This window comes from Anguilla rostrata, chromosome 12 (assembly GCF_018555375.3).
Source record: "Anguilla rostrata isolate EN2019 chromosome 12, ASM1855537v3, whole genome shotgun sequence".
Taxonomy (NCBI): Eukaryota; Metazoa; Chordata; class Actinopteri; order Anguilliformes; family Anguillidae; genus Anguilla; species Anguilla rostrata.
Window position 1 is genome coordinate 9,780,368 of NC_057944.1, and position 25,410 is coordinate 9,805,777.

Genomic DNA, 25,410 nt, shown 5'->3' on the forward strand with positions numbered 1-25,410 from the left:
TGTCAGGAATCGGGGATGTGTCGCCTGCTGTTCCTGTGGACGTGGGCCGTGGTTCTGACCCTGGCCCAGCCGGACCGCCTGGCACCTGCTGCAGGACCTGCTGATGACAGAGTGGCCCAAAGCGAACTCACCATGGCTACAGTAAGAGTACCCTTTTATTGGCTTGGAGCACAGATCGAGGAGCTCTCAGCAGGCAGATGCACCCTTTCTCCATTCTTGCTTATAAGAGGGGTAATAGAGGACGTTCACTTGTGTGTATGCGCTTTGAGGGCTTACAATGCTAATATTATGTTACAATTTCTCAAGTGCAAGTCATGTGATATATTTTAAGTGGCAGTTATATTTGTCTCTCTTTTTGCTATTTATGATGTGGTAGCATATATTAATCGTCCCGCTGAAGTGAAGATACACCCCAGAAAAAAAAAATAAACATGTAGACAAAGATTGTATGGTGAAAGTCAAGTAAGTTTGTGGGAGTGTCTGCTCAGCAATGAAAGAGAAAACGCAAATGCACATTCACTCATCCACAAAGAGGGACCACAAACCCTGTTAAAATGCTACACAGAAATTAAATGCAGATTCCTCTGATGGCGTACTGTTTGATCTGAATGTTCAGGCAGACATTCCTTTCAGACGGCAGGGGGTGAACCATTGTTGCCATGTGACCGTCCTTGCAGCCAGATAGCTGCAGGTTTGAATCCCAAGTGGAACAGTGTGGTTTTACCCTTGAGTAACCTACTTGAAAGGCACTCAAAAGCTTCAGGAAAACACACACTGACCTTCAGATTATAGAGTTACATCTGCAGGCAGGGCATTAGAGAGATATCAAGCTTTAGAATATTGAAGCCACAAGTTTCATGATTGGGTTACATGACAACAATGTCAGCTTGTCAGATCATGATTTGAAAATTAACTTCAGCTGTTAATCTCACAACAAAGCAAAAAGAACATTCTTGTGTTAGTGACTAGTCTTTCAGATAAACATAACGTAGAAGACCGTGATTGTAAACTAAGCGCTTAACATCCAGCTTTACAAGTAGATGGTGTGTCATTAGCTGACACACCCTGGATATGGAGATTGTTCTAATCGAAGGCAGAATGTCCTGCGATGCTCCAGTACAATGGAACTGCGATCATTCTTGTTCATATTTTATGATGAAATCTTTATAGGCACTCATCTGCTGAAACATGATACACGCAGTTCGTGGGGCACTATTTGAGCAGCTTCAGAGATGGATATGCTAAAATTATTAATTTGACCAACTATATACTAATTCTGTTAATAACAAAACAGAAATAAAAACTGAGCGCTGTTTAACTTTCCCCAGAGGACAACTTTATGCCGATTATAACTTTCATCTGTGTCTTTCCACCGTCCTGCCCGCGTGAAGGAATACCTGCAGCACTACTACGACCTGCAGGTGGCGCCGCAGAGGCGCAGCAAGAGAAGCGACTCCGCCCTCGCCTCCAAAGTGAGGGACATGCAGAGCTTTTTCGGGCTGAACGCCACCGGGCGCCTCGACTCGGAGACGCTGGAGGTCATGAGGTCGCCCCGCTGCGGCGTGCCGGACGTCCACGAGTACGTCAGCGACCAGGGGAGCAAGTGGACCAAGAGCACCATTTCATACAGGTGAGGGCCGGGCCCGGACTGCGGCTCTGTACAACAGCCACGTACGCGGGCTAAGAACGCGATACAACGGAAATAAGTCCTGTGACTTTTTTTTGTGTTATCCTTGATGCTCTTTTAATTGTGCGTGTACATTGGTGTTTGCAACCGTGCAATTGTCCTTTTAAAGTGAATCGTCAAGTAAATAAACTAGAAACGCGATAACGATGATTGCAAATCATTTCTCACTTAAATTCCCTTCTTTCGTGCCACATGTACCTCCATTCCAGCGCTTATTGTACTTTGTATTATGGTCCTAATGTTGTAGCTTGTACTTCCCCCTAGTTTGACTTAGCATAGGTTAGGTCAGAATAATGTTCACTGCGTGAACTGGACTTTGTGTTCTTGGCTATGAATAACTGTACGAAATGAGTACTGTACCTCATCGAACCTGTGTTTTGTAGTTGTTCCAATGACCTTGATGTGCACTTTTGTACGTCGCTTTGGATGAAAGCGTCTGCTAAATAAATGTAATGTAATGATTGATAGTGATTAAAAAGAAAACCCCTGTACAGTGTCATCGCACTCCATAATTTGCTTGAGCGAGTAAAGGTAATGTGTGGTCGAAACCTCACCTTTCAGAGTCGTGCGGTACACCCCTGACCTGCCATCCGACACGGTCGACTCCGAGATCGCAGCGGCGCTGAACGTCTGGAGCAAAGCCAGCCCGCTGAAGTTCGTCAAGTCGTCTTCCGGCCAGGCGGACATCTTGGTTGATTTCGCCACAAGATGTAGGTGCCGACCTCTAATAACATAACTGGATGACGGAAGCATTTATAATCGAAACTTGGATTATGATAATATTTATTAATTGAGCCAGTGCTTTTGTATTAAGTGACTTATGAGGCCATTGTGGCAAACACCATGTGCAAATATATCATGGGTAATTACAAACACCAAACAGCAGACAGCTTCATAGACATTTACTACAAACCTGGTTAGACAGCACGCACTCCACAAGTCAATTAAATTATGGTCCTGAGGATCCATAAGGTCTTCTGCTTTTTGTTTCTGGCTTAAAGCCAGTAGATATATTCCCCTCTGGGTGGCTGCAGCCAACACCAAAACTAACTGGCTGATGACTGCTATGTCCCCATCTGGTGGCCACGATTGAGACTACATAAATGGCCGCCCTCTAAAAAACTACAATCCCCTGGAGTCTGTGTGCAGGTGAGCACACCTGAGGGATATCGACTACAGTGATTGCCTCAAGGGAGGCCTATGTTTTCAGCATTGTGAACAAACGGGAAGTGGTGGAACAAACCTTGCCTGTGGTCTCTCCTGGTAAAACCTACTATTTTTGAGTTTTTCCTCTTACTGATAATTTTTGGAGTTTTTCAAGAACTTTGTGTTTTGATTGCCGAAGAGACCTTTTTTCCATTGATGCATTTTGTTATGAAGAAGCTTTTTGAGTTAAACTTTTTCCAACCCCTTTGACGAAATTACAAGCTTTACTTTTATGAAACCCTGGTTTTGTGTACTTCTTGACATAGTTGACACTACCCATGCCTGACACCGTGACAACCAACCTCTCATGGTGTCACATCAATATTGATATGAAACAGCTAGAACTGAATTAATAAATTAACTCTTTAGTAAAGTGACTGCTCCCCCTTCCCCGATTGTGTTCCCCCCCCCGTTTCACGGATCAGCGCACGGAGACTCCTACCCCTTCGATGGACCCAGGGGCACGCTGGCCCATGCGTTCGGACCCGGGGACGGGATTGGAGGGGACACGCACTTCGATGACGCCGAAAGCTGGACCACCGGGTCAGATGGTAAACCTCCCCCTAGTGGCAGAGACTTTGAACTACTCTACCGCCAGCAGAGTTTTATCCGTGTTCCTGCACTAATGACTGATGAAAATAACCGATGGTACCACTCAGTAGAAAACAAATGATGAATTATTGAGTAAGCTGATTTTTTCTGGGTTTAACTACTGAACATTTGGTGTCAATAATCACTGTAATACGTGAGCATTATTTGCACTAGTATTACTAAAATAGATTTATTGTGTTACAGGGCTTGTAAATTTCATTAGTGAGTCATTTTATTGTACTGGTCGTAAATTAAGCACAACTCACCTGTTACAAATGACTTCAGGAAGCTCATCAAACATGGGTTAATGCTGTTCAGCATTAGGTAAGGTAGCTTGTTCTGCTGAGTCAGTAATTTAGTGGGGTCAGTAATGGCTAATTAAGGACAGACCCTGAAAAATTCATGCTAATCTTACATTAAATTCATTAATGGGGACATAACATATTAGCTTTTTGCTAACTGTTGAGCACTCTGATTAATATTCACATGCATCCCGAGCACGCGATGATGCCTGTGCTGTTTTTAAATCCTCCCGTGTCTTGTTTCAGGGTTCAACCTGTTCCTGGTGGCAGCGCACGAGTTCGGCCACGCCCTTGGGCTGAAACATTCCAGAAACCAGGCGTCTCTGATGTACCCCACGTACAAACAGAGGGACCGCAATAACGTCCTCTCCCGAGAGGACACCAACAAGATCGGCGCCCTCTACAGTCCAACAGGTACATTTCTAAAGTTCCCAATTTATATTGTCCCGATGTAAAATGAACTATAAAAAAAAAATTTAAGAAATAATGACGGTTATTTTTGAAAAGCTTTTTGAAAATATGCAATTCAGTTTGATTTCACTTTATTTACCCTATGGGGCTGTTGTAAATGGCTATATATATAACCTTACAAAGTATAAATAAATCAGACACACATACATACACACATACATACACCTACTGCACAATATGTGCATGGTTTCAGTTGTAGGTAAAGATAAGAGTACAGCACAAACACATAAAATCACGTAGGACTACAAATCCCAGGCCACATCAGAGCACGAGCAGTGGCTGGAAGAGAACCAATCGCAGGCAGAGAGAAAGCAGGAGTTATGGGTAATGTAGTGGAAACACGCGTGTTGTCTTTGCCACCGCAGCTCCAGCTAGGCGCGCTCAGCCCCCGTGGGCCTCCGTCTTCAACAACTGGTTCCTGGGCCGGCGTTTCCCCTACCGCGTGCGGGACAAGTGCAGCCCCCGCCTGGCCTTCGACGCCGTCGCCTTGCTGGGGGAAACCGTCCTGTTCTTCAGAGGCAGGTAGGGAGGGCTCTGCAACCTCCACCCGGGAATGGAGCTGTCCTTATTCAGATACTGACTTCTGTGTGTGGGAGGACTAACCTTGCCTTATGCTAAAGTTTTAGAACAATATTTTCCTCCTTTTATGAGTCTAAGGATGTCTGTCGATGGATCCATTTTATAAAAGCAACATGGAGCTCAAATCCATGTTTTAGTGTGAATTTTAGCATGGCTAGATGTCTTGCCTAACAGCTCTACCTTGCTGTGATATAACACGAGTTCTCATTTTGTATAGCTTTATTACGGACTGCCAACCGCATGTGCTCTGTCAAATCAGATAACTGCTGTTCTACTTTTCTTTGTTCTTTTTATGTTCACCACAACTAAGATATCTGTGGATGAAGCCCGATCAGCAGGATGATGACAAAGCGGCCCCTGTCCAGAAATTCCTGACAAAAATCCGGTCAGGCGTAAATGCGGCCTACTCCATTCCCAGCAGATCCTCGCTATACCTGTTTGCAGGTAATGGGCCCGTGGGCTTTAAAACAGGGGTGTGCTTTTACTGCCGGTTCCAACACTGAGCTTATTATTATTTGTGCCTTTCCTGTCCTCTTCTCCACTGTTGCACCCCTCCTAACACCCTACCCCGAACACCCCATCCTAATCCCCCATCCCTCAAAACTCCTCTACACCTCCACCCAAGTACCTCACCCTAACACCCCATCCTAATCTGCCTATCCCTTAAAACTGCTCTCAACCTCCACCCTAATACCTCACCCTAACACCCCATCCTAATCTGCCTATGCCTTAAAACTGCTCTCAACCTCCACCCTAATACCTCACCCTAACTCCCCATCCCAATCCCCTAACCCTTAAATCCCTCTCTATCACTCCTTTTCCAATGTCTGAAATTCTACCTTAAACCCCCACCTGCAAACCCCAAAAACTCAATTTTGACACCTTATCCCAATACCCCACCCATTATCCCCATTCTAAAATTAAACCCCCCCCCCCCAAACCCCCCCTTCTACGTGTAAACACCCAGGTTCCAGTTTCTGGACTGTGAACGGGTCCCGAGTACGAAGCCGTCCCAAACCCATCCACAGATTTGGGTTACCCAGACAGGTGAAGAAGATTGACGCAGCAGTGCACGTCAACACCACAGGACACACCCTGATTTTTGCACAGGACCTTTACTGGAGGTGAGCAGTGTTAAGCAGGGTCCCGACATCATATACGCAGCCATTCAATTCCAGAAGCTTCATGATACGGTTGTACAATTTAAATTCATCGACTTTTTGGATTGGAAAGTACACAGTTCATGGTTTGGAAAGTCCTCTTAATGTTAGGGCTGGGCAATGAACCATAAAGATGGCTATCAAATGTTCTTTTTAAGGCTAATAACAATCACAAGCAGGCAGCATTTCATGTTGGCTTTTTATTGTCTTTCTTTAATCGTACGCGATGTGGTTGTAAACAACCAAATGTCAGAGGCCACATGAAATGCTTCCGGGGGGAGAAAACATTGACAAAGTTACCAACTGCAGCTTCAAGCCACTGTTGTGGTGCACGGGTCTCATGCTACCAAATCCGGATGGCGCCAGTGCCAAATGTGAGCGGTAGCACGCCTGGCCCTAGCATCACCCGGACACAGGCAGGTTTCAGCCAACTGGAATGACGACGTTTCTTTGTGCACAACAGTGACCCCTGCTGGTCCATCGGGCACCTGCAGGTCTTATGCGCTACTCAAAAAGTGTCTTCCCCCTGACTCCCCCTGTGTGAGCGAGCCCAGACCAGACCACAGAGTGTATTCAGTGGCCCAAACTGTGAATCACGGCGTGAGCAGAAGTGGTGGCTGTTCAGGAGCCCGTTCACTTAGCTTTGCAGGGGAGTGGGTGCTTCGCTGCTCTCCCAGACTGACGACGGAGCGATGCGGAGTGAGCACGACAGCGTCCAAATTAAAAAGCGGTGTGATCCATCTTTTTTCCAGCTACGATGAAAACCGCAGGACCATGGAGGACTCATCCCCCCGGAAAACCAGTGATGATTTCCCAGGAATTAAAACTCCAGTCGATGCAGCCGTCTACAGAGACGGTGCGTACCATGTCCACCATGTCCTGACCTCTGACCTTTCCCACATTCCTTAGAGTTCTGCAAAGAACAAGTAAAATAACCATGACATAAATTAGTGATTTTTAAAAGTTATTTAAGGACAAGAAGACTATGAGTGCTGTGCAGTGGATTGCCACTGCTTGCTCAATATTGGGGGGTTTCCTCGTGGGTGGGAGGGGCCAAGATTTCTGAATTCATGAGCTTCCAACCAGTTTGAATTATGCTAAATGAATCTGGCATTTCATTATTCTATGGATAGTAAGCCACCTGCATGGAATGTTTTTTTTTTTTTTTTGTGACCTTGAAAAAAAACTTTACAGAACATGAAATTGAAATCAACATGAAATAAACTAAGAACCTTTTTTTTATAGAACTCATTATAACATATATTCACAATCAAATGGGAGTCTAATCAGAATGTTTATGAAATGGCCCTTTTTAGCTGGCAGTCATCTTTTATTTAATTTGACTTATTTATGTATTTTTATTGTAAAGCGCATTGCGTAGAAATCCTTGTACAAAATGTGCTATATGCTGTAAATAAACTTTAGATTTTTGATTTGCGGTTTCGGTTCCCCAGGATTCATCCATTTTTTCCACGGACCGGAGGTGTACAAGTACGACGCGTCGCGGAAGTGCGTCGCCGGGGTGGACAAAGCGAACAGCTGGCTGGGGTGCAAGATGGAGTCCCCGCTAAAGAAGAGGCCCAGGCATGAGCCCGTGTTTGCGAATTTATGCCAGAATGCACAGTAAACGCCACACCAAGCTTAGATCGAAATGACCCCAGCCTGTAGATGTATTTTTGAAGTTTAAATGACGACTACTGATACTTATTTTATCAAAACTTTTATCACAGTTATATAACTAATACACCCTGCTGATTTTCTCAATCGCTTATTCAAAATAAACGTTCTAACGTCATTTTGAATGTTTTTGTTGAATTATTTTCAGTGATACTTCTCAAAATATGGTGCTAAATGTATTTGTCATATGCTAGCACTATTTAAAGCTCTACTACACGGATGATCTGGTCCTGGAGGCCAGTAGTGCTGTTGGTTTTCATTCCTCCCTTCTAATCAAGGACTGATTTAGACCTGGTGAGTGGAATCTCTGTCCTATCAGTGACATTAATCAATCAATCAATCAGATACTCTGATTGAATCAGTACTCAATCAGAGTGTCCCTGATGGTGAAGCCACTCATCCTCCAAGATCATCTGGCATCGCTCTCGCCTCCCAAAATCAGTCGCTTGTGGGTGTAATAAAATTTTTAAATGGAGGACAATTTACAGGTCGGCTCTTCGGTCTGATTGGTTATCGCGCCATATTCCTCATCCTTCCGGTCATATCCCAGCATGCCTTATGGACGCAAAGAACCGGTTCAAGAGTTGGCAGGTTTTCAGAATCATGTCAAGTAACTAATATCTGTTAAATTGGGACACAGTAGCTGAGAGTAAAGCAAGAATTCAAACACAGAGGTAGGGACTACATGCTTTTGTCTTTTGATTAATTTACAGTAAAAAGTGATTTAACAGTGTTTAAATTACACAAAAAAAGAAGCAGTTTGGTTTCACAGTGTGAGAGACTGGGAATTATCCTGGACTTTAGCAATAGTAGTGTACACAGGAACGTGCCTGCACGCACATGCACACACAGCACATACGCGTTTATTACAATAACGTGCTGGCTCGCTCTTTCTGAAACAACTACCTGCTCTCAACATGGCAGCCAGTTACTGGCAATCAGCCTCCTCCGCGGGTGATGGGTTCGTTTTAAACTGCAGAGACCGTCGCCCGCGGCGATGATGATGCGGGCGAGACATGACCTCAGCTGAGCTGCGGCGCGCGAGCGCTAACCGCAGGCGGCGTAACGACCGGGTTCTGCCACCCGCTGGTTTCTGAGGTCATGTGACTCGCCGGTCGCGCCTCCTCGGAGCTCGCTCTGCGCTATAAAGCCCCCGGGGGTGTAGAGTGACGCGCTTCCAGCTGAAGGAGGGCAGGATGTGGCCCTGGGTGCTCGCGCTCTACCTGCTGGGGAACGCGGACGCCGTCTGGACCTTCCCCGTCGCCCCGGAGACCGGGATCAGCCGAGAGGACCTCCGCTTCGCTGAGGTACGTGCCCCCCTCAGGAGGGCTGGGTTGAGAGGGTTCTGGGGTACAGAACCATTCTGAATTCTGACCCCCCTGGTTTTAGAGTGACAACTCAGGTAAACTTACAAGGTCCTTTTAAACTTTACTCACAGTGAGTATGCTTGCATGAATTAGTAATAAACGGTGCACAAACTGTATTGATTATTACTTTTATGTTGTGTATTGATTCGTAATAAGTATTTTGTCTCATGTATTGTTCAAATTTCCTGATTTCCATAATATGACCTTTAGAATAAGTTATTTTTGCTCCGTATTGGCCAGTAATAAGGGTGACCTGTACTAAGTGATTTATCTTGAATACAGTATATATTGCAGTAAAGAATAATTATTGTGCTGTAAGTGCATCTGCTATGCATATGTTGCAGCGTCAGTTAATTGAATTATGTTATGCACCAAATTTGAAGACTTTTCAAATGACCTTCAGTCACCACTAGGGAGCTGTGGAAACTTTTCTCTTGTTCTTCACTAATTTTTCATATTTTTTTTGCGTATTAGAACTCGTTCTTTTGACTTACTCCCACCGTCGCTTGGATTGTTTACTTGAAATGCGATCAAACTAATGTGTTCAGTGTCATTTCTTTATTGAGAATAAAATTTGATTGATGGCTTGTGAGTGTTAAAGGTATTCCTGTGTGATTTTTGTCACTGCTGCAGTTAGATGCCCTGTCAGGAAGGAGAGGTTGGTTTGGACATGAAGATAAATTAGGAAAGTTAGAGCATTTCCAGCTCCTTGTCACTATGTCTCTGAGGGTTGAGCTTTATGTAATAGTACCAGACCTGGCAGGCAATGTCCCCAGACCAGCATATACATATGTGACGTTTCTAAACTGTGAGTTAACTATGCTAAGCAAAAATCCAGAATATACACAGATTACACTCATAACAAGCTCGAAAAAGAAAAACCTAAAACCATAAAAAGATACTGCAGTTCAAACTTATACATAATGTAGGAGTATTTTTTTGTATTTTAGGTTTTGGTACGAAAATGAAAATACCTGAACTAGTACATGGATACCTTTTGTACTCATTCAGGTTATGGTATTTTTATGGTGCAAAAGGTATTGGGATGCATGCAGTGCAATTAACCCCTCTAGTCCTTAAACTATAGCTAAATTTAAATAAACTAAAATATGAATATTCAAGGATCATAAGGAAATCAAGTTCCACCTTTTTTGTAAGGTAATCAAGATTCTTCATTAGCAGTTTGTGCCTGTAAACCACAGCGGTTTCTGTAAAGACATGGCAGACTGGGACAGCCCTCACAGTCCCCTGTAAACCACAGCGGTTTCTGTAAAGACATGGCAGACTGGGACAGCCCTCACAGTCCCCTGTAAACCACAGCGGTTTCTGTAAAGACATGGCCAACTGGGACAGCGCTCACAGTCCCTGTAAACCACAGCGGTTTCTGTAAAGACATGGCCGACTGGGACAGCGCTCACAGTCCCCTGTAAACCACAGCGGTTTCTGTAAAGACATGGCGGACTGGGACAGCGCTCACAGTCCCCTGTAAACCACAGCGGTTTCTGTAAACACATGGCAGACTGAGACAGCCCTCACAGTCCCCTGGTGCCGATAGTGGCGGATCGTCGTTTTGAACGGGTCTCGCTCTCGCCGAAGGAGTACCTGATGAGGTTCTACCCCCCGGCGGGGTCTGGCGCTCCGCGCGGCAGGAGGGACACGGTGGCCTTCCGGGACACGGTCCGCCAGATGCAGGAGTTCTTCGGCCTGGAGGCGACGGGGCGCCTGGACCGGCCGACGCTGGCGGAGATGAGGACCGCCAGGTGCGGCGTTCCCGACGTGGAGAACTACAGCTTCCACCCGGACAGGCCCAGGTGGAGGAACCACACCATCACGTACAGGTGCGCTCCCCACCTCCCGCACCCACTGCCAGGGAAACCCACACCATTACGTGCAGATTGGTTGATTGAAAACTACCAGAACAAATGCTGCCGTGGCAACTGTAGTTATCTCATGGTACATCTGCTGGGTCTACCATTATCAAAGCAGTATTCTTCTAATCTATTGAAGCCATAATCGTTTTTGTATTTAAATGTATGGAAATTAGTTCCAAACACCTTGGAGGGAGTTAATTTAACTTCCTGATTCCCGATTAGCGATGAACGCTGCGTTAGCTGCGTATTACAGCGCTCCCTCCGTTCCCCCTCAGGATAGAGAAGTACACGCCCGACCTGAGGAGGGAGCAGGTGGAGGCCTCCTTCCGCACGGCGCTGAAGGTGTGGAGCGACGCCGCGCCGCTCCGGTTCCTGAAGGTGGAGCGCGGCAAGGCCGACATCGTGATCTCCTTCCGCTCTGGAGGTGGGGGGGGGGGCGGGGCACTGAGGGCGGGGGAGGGGGGGGGGGTAACCCGCCGGCTTGGCTCTCTCAGAGCCTTTACCGCCGTGGGCGGACGTGCGAGCCAATCAGAGCCCGCAAACTGTGCGTCAAACACCGCCATCGTCGCCTCATAACGCCCCTTTCCGCCACCCCCGCCATTGACAGATCACGGAGACTTCTTCCCCTTCGACGGGCCCAAGGGGGTGCTGGCCCACGCCTTCGAACCCGGGGAGGACATGGGCGGGGACATCCACTTCGACGAGGACGAAATCTGGACGGTGGGACACCGCGGATACGGTAGGGCGCGCCTTTAACGCGGTGGACCTGGCAGGACCGCTAAGTCATGCAGATGCACCGCTTCATTAGCTTCACCTCGCAGCAGTAGTTGCTGCGGAAACCTCGAGCGTTTTTAGTCCTCATTGTGACATGCAGCATAAAATACATAAAGTAGTTTTGAGTTACAGGGTTCTGTATGCAGATATGTTTGAGATATGAAATACCTTTGGATATCTTTACAGAATTTCTTTTATTTAATTTCTTACAATTAAGGTCAAGGTAAAAAATATCCCATTCAATATTTATAACTCCATTGAATTGCATTTATTTATTTATATAACCTCTTCACTTTGAACTGTTTTTAGGGTATAACCTCTCTCTCTGACCTGTTTTTAGGGTATAACCTCTTCACTTTGAACTGTTTTTAGGGTATAACCTCTCTCTCTGTGGCTTGTTTTTAGGGTATAACCTCTCTCTCTGTGGCTTGTTTTTAGGGTATAACCTCTTTGCCCTGGCCTGTTTTTAGGGTACAACCTCTCTCTCTGAACTGTTTTTAGGGTATAACCTCTTCGCCCTGGCCTGTTTTTAGGGTACAACCTCTCTCTCTGAACTGTTTTTAGGGTACAACCTCTCTCTCTGAACTGTTTTTAGGGCATAACCTCTTCACTCTGAACTGTTTTTAGGGTACAACCTCTCTCTCTGTGGCTTGTTTTTAGGGTATAACCTCTTCACTGTGATCTATTTTTAGGGCATAACCTCTTCACTGCGGCCTGTTTTTAGGGTATAACCTCTCTCTCTGTGGCCTGTTTTTAGGGTATAACCTCTTCACTGTGATCTATTTTTAGGGCATAACCTCTTCACTGCGGCCTGTTTTTAGGGTACAACCTCTTCACCGTGGCAGCTCATGAGCTGGGACACTCTTTGGGTCTGGGCCACTCCAGGGACCCTTCGGCCCTGATGTACCCCAGCTACAGATACAACGACATGGCCCCCTACACCCTGCCCATGGACGACACTCTGGGCATCCAGGCTCTCTATGGTATGGGGTTTGGAGGAGAAGGGTTTATATAATCATACCACGGTGGCGGTGTGATATTTGTGTTTTCAAACCCAGCACACTGCCACTGAGCTCTTGATTAAACTACACACTACAGGGGCATAAAATAAATCCTCCTCACCCTTAAAACTGCTGGTCTGCTCTATCCAAACCCAAACCTACATTCTATATGTTTGTGTTGAGCTGTTCTTGTCTGGATCACGCCATTGTCCAGGAATTCAGCTAATAGCTCACTATGGCCTTGAAAATGAATATTGAAGTGTTTATTTCTCTTTCCCAAGGGTCCCCAAACTCCAGGAAACAGCAGACCTCGGCGACTCCTGACAAGTGCGACCCTAACTTATCCTTTGATGCAGTGGCACTGATTGGACAGGAGAGGGTTTTCTTTAAAAACAGGTACGCACAGGGACCACTCTTTACAGATATGTTTAAATATCAGAAGTAATGTACTGCTGAGCTCTGTCTTGGTTTGGTAATCTTCAAATTATGCTTCAATAATCTTCCTGAGATTATGCTTTTTATACATAGGGAGACAACCAAGACTGAACAGTGAAATTGTGAGTAATTCCAGCAAATAATCACCTGATTAATTCAGTAAAATAATTGATGTAATTAAGAGTTTGGACGGAAGAAAATGTAGAAGCATCTGTGACACTCCAGGACCTGGGATTCCATTCCCTGCTCTTAGGTGAAACTACAGATAGAGATCATTTGTTTACATTACCCAGAACCCCCTGCTGCTTATTGTTTCCTTTGGTACTGTGATAGTACAGGTTACCTAAATAAAGTGCTGAAATGGAATTGTTTTGTTTTTTCAAATTTTGCCAAATGATAAATGCACTGTCAGACTCTCAAAGTTTGTTTAAGGAAGGAAGATTGTGGAAAGGTGGCATTTATGTGTGCCTGGCTCCCAGGTTCTTACCCAGCATGCTTCAGTGCCGCCTGACGGTTTACACCTGTGCAGGTACGTGTGGCTGCGGACGACCTGGGCGGGGCAGCGCAACAGACTGAGACAGGGCCCGAGCAGCAGCTACCTGCCCGGCGTAAGCTCACCTGTGGACGCGGCCTATAGCCTCCCTGCTAAGGGCGTGAGCTACCTCTTCACGGGTAAAGTATGGGCTTCAAGGCACCACTTAACTCTTACAACACACTCCAGGCTGGAATTAAGCGAAAATCTCTGACCCTCACCCCACACCCTCAGCTAATAATAACCCTCGTACCTGGCAGCGTCTGCGCTATAGACCTCCGAAACGGAGGAAACAGACGCGGAGCGTGCGCGGGTAGCGAGACCCACGTTCCGCTCGGAGGCGCGCGTGCGTTTGTGGAGCGCTGGCGGGTTTTCTAAATCTGACGAGGTCATCAGTTTCTCGCGAGTTTCCGGGTGCGATTACCGGTCTCATCAGCGTCTAGCTTCTCGCCCTGTTTGTTTTCAGGCCCCAAATACTGGGTGGTGCAACAGCTGAACACGCGGGGCCATTACGGCTCCATATACGACTTTGGTTTCCCAAAGAGAGTCCGGAAAATAGATGCTGCTGTACACATGGAAGAATATGGAAAGACTTACTTCTTTGTGGGAGATGTCTATTACAGGTAAAGTATAAGCGTGTTTAACATATCAAAATTGAAAAGTACAGTATTACATATACAGTAGTAGGCAATTTGAATTAAGTGTAAGTTATTGTTTATAAAATGATTTTACTCATGTTTTATATAATCTATTGATTTTGTCTGCATGTAGCTAATTACACAGAAGCAAAACAAGTTTTATACATGAGTCTTCTCCTAAAGAAATGAACAGAACAAAATTTGTGAGATTAAAGAATAGCTCACTGAATGCTTGGCAACAATTTGTCTGACATGTTTCAACAGTGACTGATTCACTGAGATAACAGCCTAATGCTTTGCTCATTTACACACAAACGGTTTAACTCATGGACCTTCTGAGCTAGGTTATTCAACAAAAGACAAGAAGGCCTATAACACACGAAGCTGAACACAGGGGACGTTTGACCACTGACTTGCTTGGGCATCTACTGATTCAGAGTGCTCTGGGCATTTGTTAACACAGAGGTTCTCAGACAGGGGGGAAAGTCCAGCGGTCAGAAAGTAAAAGTCCTACCATGTGTTTCTTCCATCCATGAACTCACCCACCTGATTTCGTTAATTAGTTCTACCTCCTGGTTTAAGAATTGGATTATTAATCCTAATGAGCAAATCAAAGTGATTGGAACAAAATACTGGGGAGGACTTTTACTTTCTGAAATCTTAATTTTCCACCTCTGGACAGATGTATGCCTCAACATTTATCACAAAATAGAATTAATGAGACCGAGAGGCCTTGCAGATCCTGTACAGTAAGCAGTGTGCCCACACGCTAAACCTCACCTGGCAGTGAAAACGCTACTCTGACAGCCTCTAGAGGGCAGTAGAACATCCTGCTAGTGTGCATAACACACACACAAAAAAGATTTGTAAAACAGTCAGCATTTTCACGCATTTTTCTTGCATAACTTGTAAGTAAAGCCCGCTGATGTCCATGCTATTTACAGAATTTCCTGTGCTATCTATACACGTCCTACCAGTGGATTGTAAAATTCACTGATGGATCTAGCCCGCTAAAGTTTGTTTTCTCAATCTGTGTCCAGGTATGATGAAAACAAGAGTGTCATGGATCCGGGGTTCCCGAAGGGTATTGCCACAAACTGGCCGGGAATTGGAGGGAAGATAGATGCGGCTTTTGAACTGTCAGGTACGTTAAAAACTAACCAGCCTAATTAGGGTGCTGTGTGTCAAATCATGTTAGGCTAACATGTATGCATGTTACCAAGTGGGTTTATAGGTGTTCGAACACAATTTGTACATATAAACGCCACAGACAATGATTTTGTAATATTTAAACCACCATAGTGGTCACGCCGTCCTGGAATGAGCGTGAGGAAATGACTTTCAGGACATTTATTTGTATGGTAGGCATTTTGCGGCACGCTCAGCGTGTGATTGTGAAATCGTACTGTCTGTTTCGCCCTCGAAAGGCTACATCCACCTGTTCAGTGGGGCGAAGGCGTATAAATATGAGGTGAAGAAGAGACGTGTGGTCTACACCGTGAAGGCCAACGCGTGGCTGGGGTGCTGATGGCGCTGAGGGAACGGAGAGACAGACGGACGGACGGGATGCAGTGGACGTACGCACAGGACATGATGGAGGAAACTAAATCAATATGTCTCCGAATGTAAAAAAGAGAGGGAGCTCTTTATTGAATTAGCACAAAGACCAAAGACAACGGCCCTGTATTGTATACAACAAGTTGGGAATAAAGGCCGACTGTGTCTTTAACATTGATGTTTCTTACCTAGCCTCATTGAATTTTCATGTGTTTGACCTTACGTTTGTATGACTGTGAGAAAGGCCAGTGTGACATTTGTGTTTCATTTTCCAATTCATGCTGACTTTAGAATATGCTGAAAACTGAAACAAATGTTTTATTTAACATAAAACATACTTGTGAATTGTAAACAGAGCATTATTTTTTGCTTGTAATTGCCTTTCCTCGATAAAGCACAGATATATGTAATTCCCAGTACTTTAAAACAGTTATATAACTCTTTTAAAAATATTGTTATTTAATGAAACCAATGTCAAATGTGAATTTCAACCGATACGGTCTTTTTAAATGCAAGTACAGGCATCAAACAGTTGTTATTCACTGATATAATGGAACATTTGCTTTCAATAATGGTTTGGTGAATGTTAACATTAATTATAAACATTTAATCCAGGAACACTGAATATCAGGCTGGATTCAATCAGTGTTAATTTTTAATTCATAAGTAATTATTTGTTAATCATTATGATTGCTGAATTTGCAAAACATGTTTGTGAAAAAAATAAACAATGGTATTTAATTGTCAGTCAAATTAATGTTGGCATTTAAGAGTTACTTGAAACTATCGATAGAATCCAGTCAATCTAAACATTGTAACTGAAATCATGTGTGCCAAACAGAGGTTAAAACACAGGAGGCAGGAATTTGCTGTTGGGATGGTTGGGATGTTATCAGGCAATTGATCCTGATATGTGGCACCAGTCAAATATCTGTAGTGTTTGCAGAGTCCTGGGTTAGACCTGATCTTTCACCATTATTTAGTTGCATCAGCAGTTCTGCTCCCAGTGTAATTATGCACTTTGATCTGTTGATTTAAGATTTGGGCCAAAATGGAGGAGGATTCCACTATCATTATATTGACTGCTGTTTGTTTGTGAACATACTGTTCCACCATTTAGCTTGATAGTAGATTAAATAAATCTTTCTCTGTTCTCTTGCTCTCTCACCCCCACATGCACACACATAGACAAAAACACCTGGTTGTACTCACACTTGCACACACACACACTGATTTGGATGTAAGTACACACTAATCACATAGTCACGCACATAGTCTGAACTGATTTTTGCACATATTTACACAAAGTATTTCTTTCTCTTCCAAACATGTACTCTGCCATTTACAAATACTCTATCTCTCTCATGCTCACACACAATGTTCTCTTGTGCAGACATACCATGCACACTATCTTTCTTGCAGACACACACGCACACAGACACATGCATACACATTCACACAAGCACAGGCACAAGCACACACACACCCACATGTACACACAGACACATACACACACACACACACTCTCACACACACACACACTCAGACACACGCGTGCACACATACACAAACACACCACTATTATTGCCCCCCCTCCTCCCAAACCCTCCCTCTGAGGGTAGGGACCTATCTGTTTGATGTTTGCAGGAACACTGTCCCCCCCCCTCCCAACCCTCCCCCACTCAAACACAGGCTCTGGTCCCCCTGTGTGAGAGGGAGCTCACACCCCTCCACCCCTGTCCCCGATGTAGCATATAAAGCCGGACGGAGGGAGACGACGGGCAGGCCTTCGTCCCCTCTCTGGAGCCATGGCCCTCTGCACCGTTCCCTCTCTGCTGGCCCTGCTCTTTTTGGGGCTGTGCCGTGCGGCCCCCACCCCCGGTCCCGATGTTGCTCCCTCCGTGGAGGACCAGAAGGCTGCTGAGGTAACCTGCTTTTCCACCTCTGCCTTTCATTTCCCACACCTCCGCCTCTTTCCAGCTTTCTGCAGAAGGGCACAAAAAGGGCTTAAAAAGGGGAAGTTATGTGAGCTGGACATTGTCTGTGCAGAAAATGGATTTTACAGCTGTTATTTTACATTAAGACAGTTTACACACTTTATTACAATAATAATGGTTATAGTTGTTGTAAGTATTTGCAGTGACAGTTGTAGTAAACACTAGTAATGTTATAACTATCCAGAGAAATTTACAGTGCCTTACATTAATAATTAATTAAAAAAATAAAATATTGAACATAGAAACAATGTTTCTAGGCCAATCATAAGAACAATATTAGAACATAGAATTTAATACAATACAAACAAGACAAGGAGATTACAGGCTTAACTGCTGTTTGACCTGTCAGAAGCCTATTTGACTCTCTCCATTTGGGCTGAGTTCCTTAGGGTGCTAGCCTTTGGAGGTTTCCAGCTGGAATGGCTTTTCTTAATATACAGGGTGATTTAAATGCCCACACCCCTGTCAGACCTCTCTCTGTGATTTTGGGATGCCAGGCAGTTCTTCCCGAGCTCCCCTCGATTCGTGCCCCCCAAGTGATGAAATTGGGTGTCGGAGCTGCAGGGGGGCTTACTCAGCTTCTGAGCAGGCTCACCGTTACCCTTCTTATGAGCAGCCTCTCAGTTCCTATGTCTCAGTTAGTCCTGGTGCACCCTGTGGCTATTGATTGGTTTTGTTTGTGCTTCTCCCTGTGGTGCAACGTCACTTGAAAATACCTTTACCATAGCATGGATTTATATTATCTATTTTCATGGATGCACTAATCAGCTTGTTGCCCACGGATACATGTTTGCTGAAATGAAAGATAGATTCAGATATAAATGCTGAGGGAACATCACAGGATCAAGAAATCTGATTGGATTGACAAATTCTTAGCAGAGCTCTGATTAGCTGCATGTGGCCTTCAGCTTACAAAAACAGGTCTCAAACCATGGTCATAACCCTGTTTCCTTCAATTTTCACACCATCGGATGTAGCCGGCTTTACGTTCAACTGCGGCTGATTTTTATCTTGCAGGACTACCTGTCCCAGTTCTACCGCGATGTGGGGACCACAAACTCAACAGGGAGGAGAATCTCAGTGTCGAACTTTAAGAATGATCTAGAAACCATGCAGTCCTTCTTTGGACTGGAGGTGACTGGTAAACTGGACAAAAAAACCCTGGAGGTAATGAACCAGTCCAGGTGTGGTGTTTCAGACATCTCAAGATATGGGCACTTCTACGGGAAGCCGAAATGGGATAAGACCACCATCACCTACAGGTAGAACGTTTTGAACTAAATATTCCAGATTTCAGCCTCTGCTTGCAAGAACTCTGAAATGAAGTAGCTGGTTCATATTCAGTTGCCTGGAAAAAACATAATCTTTGCTATAAAAGACAGCAGCAGTGAAGGACAGTAGCCATAACTACTGAGGGATTCATCAAAACTCCTGAAAGCCCCTCCAATTAGCTAATTACTGATACATAGCATCTTTAACAAAACTGACAGGCCACACATCAGTGCAATTATACTTCTGATCTTGGCTGTATTTGAAATCCTTGATTCCTCTTGGACCCAGAATTTCCTGCAGATTACTTATCATTTTAAAAGAAACATGTTTTTCACTGATATTCAGGCAACCCTACTTTCATTGGATGGTTAGATATTGTTTGGCAGCCTGACTTAAAAAATGAAACATTCCCCAGAATTACCCAGTACACGCCGGATCTGAGCCAGAGTGAGGTGGACACCACCCTGGCCAAGGCCTTCAAGCTGTACAGCGACGTCACGCCGCTCAACTTTCAGCAGATCCAGAGCGGCACGGCCGACATCATGATCCTCTTCAAAGGGGGTGGTGAGTACGGACCCCCCCATGCTCAAACCAGCACTCTGATTTACGCTCGCTCGGGGGGTCTGGTCCAGTCCTCAAGGATCTACTGGTTTTCGTTCTAAATGAAGTTGCTAAAATGTACATTATTTCTTGGATTTCCTGCCATAAATGAGTGACTCTGCAGATAGTCTATAATGAAGTTGTGGTGACTATTTATTGAGGAAAGATAAGATGCTAAGATGTTAATACCAATTTAAATCTTTAGGCTCATCTTGACTGAAGAAATAATACCGATTGGCAATTTTGCACATTCAGTACAACCTCAAATGTATGCAGACTTTTGACTTCAACTAAATGATTAAGCGCTCAGTAACTATGAAGACCAGCAGAACTTTTTGTTTTTCAGATCCAGGACTAGCAACTCCTGTTCTAGGCCAAGTGCATAAAAAGTCTATCCTGCGTTTTTTTTTTCTCCAAATCAGATCATGGGGACTTCTATCCCTTCGACGGCCCCAGTGGGGTTCTTGCCCATGCCAACTCGCCGGGACGGAACCAGGGAGGGGACACACACTTTGATGAGGATGAGGGGTGGACTCTGACTCGCAGAGGTAAGACCCAGATAGCACGACCCAATTCGTTGTGTGTGTGTGTGGGGGGGGGGGTGCAGTGGTTGAGTTTAGTCCCAGCGCTATGGCCCAACCAACACTGCTTCCCAATGCCGCGACGCGCACAGGTGTGAACCTCCTGCTGGTGGCCGCTCATGAGTTCGGCCACGCCCTGGGACTGGATCACTCGCGGGACCGGAAGGCGCTCATGTTCCCCACCTATCAGTATGTGGACACCAACGGATACAAGCTCCCGGACGATGACAAGGCGGGAGTCCAGGCTTTGTATGGTAAATACACGCCATTACGCATGCATGAAGTCTATGGTCTCTACGTTAGCCTGCGAAGCCCAAACAGAACGTAAACACCGGCCTCCCTACCAAACAGTGCAGCCCACTCCTTTCAGTCAAAGACCTTGGTCCCCACCGGAGAAGGACTTTCTATAAAAGTATGAGTGAAGATCTACTCACTGGTTATCGTTAATGGTTCCGAGTGTTTATTTAATCTTGCGTAAACATTTCCCCACTTTTTCCCAATTTGCAATGACCGTTTGTCCCGCTGGAATTACCATTGCGCCACCAGTACCCAAACCCCAGGAGCACTGCAGCAGAAACGTGTGCACTCCTATAAGGCAGGTCTTTACTTCTATTAAGGGTCACGGACACCAACAGACAAACCTGAGCCGAAGCCTGAACCAGTTCCTCAACCATCACCGGACCCAGATCCCGAAGAACCCGAAGAACCAGATCCCAAACCAGATCCCAAACCAGATCCCAAACCAGATCCCAAACCAGATCCAAAACCAGATCCCAAACCAGATCCCAGACCAGTCCCCGGGCCCAATCCGAAAGATGAGCAGTGCAGTCGGGACCTGGTTTTCGATGCTGCCACAACCATCAGACGTGAGCTTTATTTCTTCAAGAACGGGTGAGTCGCGTGCGAATGTCTTCACAGCTTCGGAGCAAAGAAAATGTTGCGTACTACTTACACAGCTGTTCGTAAAACCCCATGCCAAATGTAGCCGTGTCCCAAAATGTATTTTTGTTTTGAATATTTTTTTATTTCACGATGCTGACTTGCAGATACTTCTGGAAGAAAAGTACCTGGTTCACCGGGGTGAGGTTAAGGCAAGTGAAACAGACCTGGCCTCAGATTAGTTACGTCGACGCCGCTTATGAAATCAGAACAAAGGACACTGCCTATCTTTTTCAAGGTACGGTACACCGAAGCTCCACACATTCAAGTGTGAGAAAGCAGAAACATCTGTGCATACTTAAAAAATATTTCTAGCGTCTGTGAGGTAACAATCCAGCAAATTCGAACATACCGCTCCCACAAAATACAAATAGTTATAAACATAATTTCTAGATACACTTGTGCTCGTACCCTTGATGTTCGATATTCTCTCATTAAAAAATAAATAAATCAAATGTTGCTGTTTGCAGGCAATCAATACTGGGGAGTAAAAGGTTACAGAACCCTCCCCGGTTACCCCAAATCCATATCCACCCTTGGATTCCCCTCCTCGGTGACTAAGATCGATGCAGCTGTCCATCTGTCAACAACCAGAAAGACCCTCTTCTTTGTCAACAACCAGTACTACAGGTCAGCCCCGCTCAGTACCCTCATGTTTCACGTCTCCTGCTTTACACGCCGTGCTTTTCACACGCTCGCATCATGGCATGCTTTGCATTTTTAAATAGTAATGGACTTTGGTCCCTTAAAGGTCTGCAGGTTAAAGTTTGTCAGTACACTTCTGTTTTGAACACTTTGTGACCAGAAAACAGTGCTGACAGTGACATTTATGCCGATTACTCTTCATGATTTGGCATTCCAAATTGGGTGAAAGAAGAAAAAAAGTATGGATATAAAGTTGTATACATTATTGCTCCCTGGATTTCCTGCCATAGGTTTGTGTCTTACAGAAAATTGACCACTCTGCATTTGGTCTTTACTGAAGTTGTGGTGAGGGTTTAGATTTTAGAGAGCACAATAGTTTCCCTGAGGAGGAAAGTATGCAAACAATAAATCCTTAGTCTCTTGACAGTCCTGACAAAATTTTAAAAAATACTGTGTGGATTTAGCATGTTCAACTTCAAATGTACTGTATGTTGATTCTGGTCTCTGGTATTGATCATGGACCCCTGGCGTATGTTGCAGTTATGATGAGACAACAGGCAAGATGGATCCAGGATATCCTCGATACATATTTTTTGACTTCCCTGGAATTGGATTAAAGGTGGATGCTGCCTTTGAGAACTATGGTAAGCACATATATTACTGTATACACAAACTTAAAAAAGAGGTAAATTTATGTCAGATAAATTGACAGGAGGGAAGTTTTAATGGTTAAAATATCTTTTTTTATGTTTAGTTTTCAATTTTTTCAATACAATATCTCTCTCACACTCTCTATACATCATTCAAACATGCTCGGACAATTAGTCTAGAGACTAATTAGTTATCAAAATGATGTATATACTTATACTTAATGCTGTGTTCCTTAACTTATAAGAGAGTGCACATAGTCCATTGTAAACTGGTATTTCTCTGTGAATGATTTTCAACCCAGGACAATTCAACCAGACAGCTGCTATGTTTGTTTGACCTGTTGTTTGAAAAAAGAAGAAAGCATTCATGTGTAAGGCCTTGTTTTGATATATCCTGCATTTTGATATATCCTACAGGTTACCTTTATTTCTCTGATGGTCCACGACAGACTGAGTACCACTACCGCACAAAAAGGATCATCCGTGTTCTTTTAAACTATGGCTGGCTGGACTGCTACTAAACCATATTCTCCATCGGTGTTCTGCAGTTGTGTGAATTCTGGACATTTTGATCAGTTTCGCCGTATGAATAAATAATCAAAAGCTATTACGCTGCATTTGGAAATGTAATGTTTCGACCTCAAAGTGTATATAACAAACTTCTTCATATTAGAGTTTTATTATTGTAATATGAGACACTAACACTATCAAGAAGTATTATAATCAATATCTAAATAATATTCTATTTTTGGCTATTGGCTTCTCATTGACAGGGCAGCCTTGTTGGGAATATTTGGGATTCTTACTAGTCTCCATATGGTAGTATATCTTGCATAAAATGTTGCCCGATTAGCAAAACATCAATTTACCAAACAATTAATCAGATGTACACCAAGCAGCGACTGGAACATAGGCCACATTTGTGCACGTTCATTCTCCACGTATCCAGCAAACAATTAGCCTACAAAACGTAGCAGTAAAAACACTCAAGCTGCTAATGTTGCCCGTTCACAATAGGGGTTTGTTGGTTATGTTATTGATAATAAAAGTGTATGTTCCTTTGGCAGCATAAAAGAGGTGAGAACCTAAATCTGTCCAAAAAAATGAACAGAAGTTTCATTATGCACAGATGGAGCAAGAATTTTCAATATCCACATATCTGGACATAATAGAGTTTACCACTGCAAAAATGTTTTTGGTTCTCCCAATTAAAAATTCTTAACTAATTACAATAGCACTTTTGAGTTTGCTGAACTTTCAAGGTTCCGTGGATTACAAATTCTATGCTTTGTTGGCAAGCCTTTCACGTTGGCACAGCAACCATAAATAAGTTGTATTGAATTATGGATGTGAGGTGACAGGTGTGATAGAAAGCACGTCTATTGTCACGTAGGCTACATCATGGCCAGAGAGCCACTGGCGTATGATGGCATGATGGCATGAAGATGCACAATCTGATTGGGAAAGATGGTCATACCAATGGTCTGCAATAAGATCCACACGGTCAGACACAGTGAGCTCTATAATGTTTGGGACAAAAGCATTTTTTTTTCTTGATTTGGCTCCACAATTTTAGATTTGTAATAAAACAATGCACATGTGGTTAAAGTGCACATTCTCAGCTTTTATTTAGGGGTGTTTTCAATACATTTGGCTTCACCACGTAGAAAGTTCGGCACTTTTTAGGCATAGTCCACCCACTTCAGAGCACAGTAATGTTGGGCACAAATGGCTTCACAGGTGTTTCTGATTAGTCAGGTGTGTTCAATTGCTTCCTCAGTGCAGGTATAAGAGAGCTTTCAGTATCTAGTTTTGATTCTAGGCTTTTGATGGCAATAACAGACTCCAAAGGCTATTTGTCAACAGAGTTGTCCCAGTGAAAGTCAAGGAAGCCATTATGAGGTTGAAAAATCGTTTTTAAAAATCAGGCCAGAGACATAGGCCAAACCTTAGGCTTACTTACCAATCAACTGGTGGGAACATCATTAAGAAGAAAGAGAGCACTGGTGAGCTCAGAAGTCACAAAGAGCCAGGTCAACGAACACATTTTGCCAGAATGAAACAACTTGCGTGTTCTTCAGGAGGCAGAGGCACAACCTACATGTGTACTGTACGTATGATTTTTGCTAAAAAGTTGGACTCCTTATACTTTCAATAACACATGTTTAGTTATGCATTGTATAAAATACTGTAATCCACTTACACAGTGGATTACAGCTGAAATAATCTTTACTCATTTAAAAATTAACATTTCTTTCCACTTTTCAATGTTTGCTTGGCTCCCCTTCATTATGGGATAAAAATGGTTTTCTACTGTATGTAGAAAGGCCTAGGGCCCAAAAATATTTTACAAAAACTGCCAACTGGAAAAGAACTGGATTTAATAGCTTGACTCCTAAAAGAGTACAGCGGGTCATGACCCAGACTTGAACCACAGCAACTCCTGTTTCTCTGGTATTTTTGTGTGTGACGTTTGTGTTTACTGATCATAATATTTACACAGCCACAGGTAGCACGGGGAGATGCCCAAAGGGAAAGCTCTTCATTTGAACGAAAAGCGGAAAATTAGATCAGGGTTCCCACTCATTTTAGGAAATCATTTTCCAGGACTTTTCAAGGACAATTTCCATGACTTAGACTTACAGACATGAAACATGGACAACGGTAGCCCAAAGCCAGTGGTGGACCGGGAAGGGGGGGCGGGGGGGCAATGTACCGTAACTGTTCAAAACTTTGTGCTGCCGTGTAATCTCAGCAGCTAATAAAAATGAGAAAAGCTGAGAAAAATGCAGCAAAAAATACTGAAAAATATGCAATCTCAGCTCTAAATATACTATTTAATAGCTTCACTTATAGCCTAGCCTACAATTTTCCAGGA

At 44.1% G+C, this 25,410-nt stretch overlaps 2 protein-coding genes across 2 annotated transcripts; both read left to right on the top strand.

The window, feature by feature from the left end:
• LOC135236753 (uncharacterized) lies at positions 1 to 23,206 on the top strand. The gene is made up of 20 exons (XM_064303267.1): positions 1 to 141; positions 1,392 to 1,630; positions 2,249 to 2,397; positions 3,319 to 3,444; positions 4,033 to 4,200; positions 4,623 to 4,779; positions 5,147 to 5,280; positions 5,804 to 5,960; positions 6,749 to 6,852; positions 7,451 to 7,620; positions 17,600 to 17,773; positions 18,863 to 19,107; positions 19,533 to 19,681; positions 20,140 to 20,265; positions 20,391 to 20,552; positions 20,916 to 21,189; positions 21,345 to 21,475; positions 21,708 to 21,867; positions 22,423 to 22,526; positions 22,950 to 23,206. The coding sequence occupies exons 1-20, from the start codon at positions 16 to 18 to the stop codon at positions 23,051 to 23,053; spliced, it is 3,159 nt and encodes a 1,052-aa protein (XP_064159337.1). The 5' UTR covers positions 1 to 15; the 3' UTR covers positions 23,054 to 23,206.
• On the top strand, positions 8,689 to 16,605 carry LOC135235470 (matrix metalloproteinase-20-like). The gene is made up of 10 exons (XM_064300908.1): positions 8,689 to 8,980; positions 10,637 to 10,878; positions 11,187 to 11,335; positions 11,519 to 11,650; positions 12,507 to 12,668; positions 12,968 to 13,082; positions 13,651 to 13,793; positions 14,120 to 14,276; positions 15,332 to 15,435; positions 15,719 to 16,605. Exons 1-10 carry the CDS (start codon positions 8,870 to 8,872, stop codon positions 15,817 to 15,819), a joined length of 1,416 nt encoding a protein of 471 aa, XP_064156978.1. The 5' UTR covers positions 8,689 to 8,869; the 3' UTR covers positions 15,820 to 16,605.
• Positions 23,207 to 25,410: the final 2,204 nt, after the last annotated feature.

Excerpts from the sequence above, each read along its gene's own strand:
- LOC135236753 (XM_064303267.1), top strand. The coding sequence starts at position 16 with ATGTGTCGCCTGCTGTTCCTGTGGACGTGGGCCGTGGTTCTGACCCTG. Across the intron at positions 4,780-5,146 it reads GTCCTGTTCTTCAGAGGCAG|ATATCTGTGGATGAAGCCCG; the intron begins GTAGGGAGGGCT and ends ACCACAACTAAG. Across the intron at positions 7,621-17,599 it reads ATTTATGCCAGAATGCACAG|CATATAAAGCCGGACGGAGG; the intron begins TAAACGCCACAC and ends TCCCCGATGTAG.
- LOC135235470 (XM_064300908.1), top strand. The coding sequence starts at position 8,870 with ATGTGGCCCTGGGTGCTCGCGCTCTACCTGCTGGGGAACGCGGACGCC. Across the intron at positions 13,794-14,119 it reads CGTGAGCTACCTCTTCACGG|GCCCCAAATACTGGGTGGTG; the intron begins GTAAAGTATGGG and ends GTTTGTTTTCAG. Across the intron at positions 15,436-15,718 it reads TGCGGCTTTTGAACTGTCAG|GCTACATCCACCTGTTCAGT; the intron begins GTACGTTAAAAA and ends CGCCCTCGAAAG.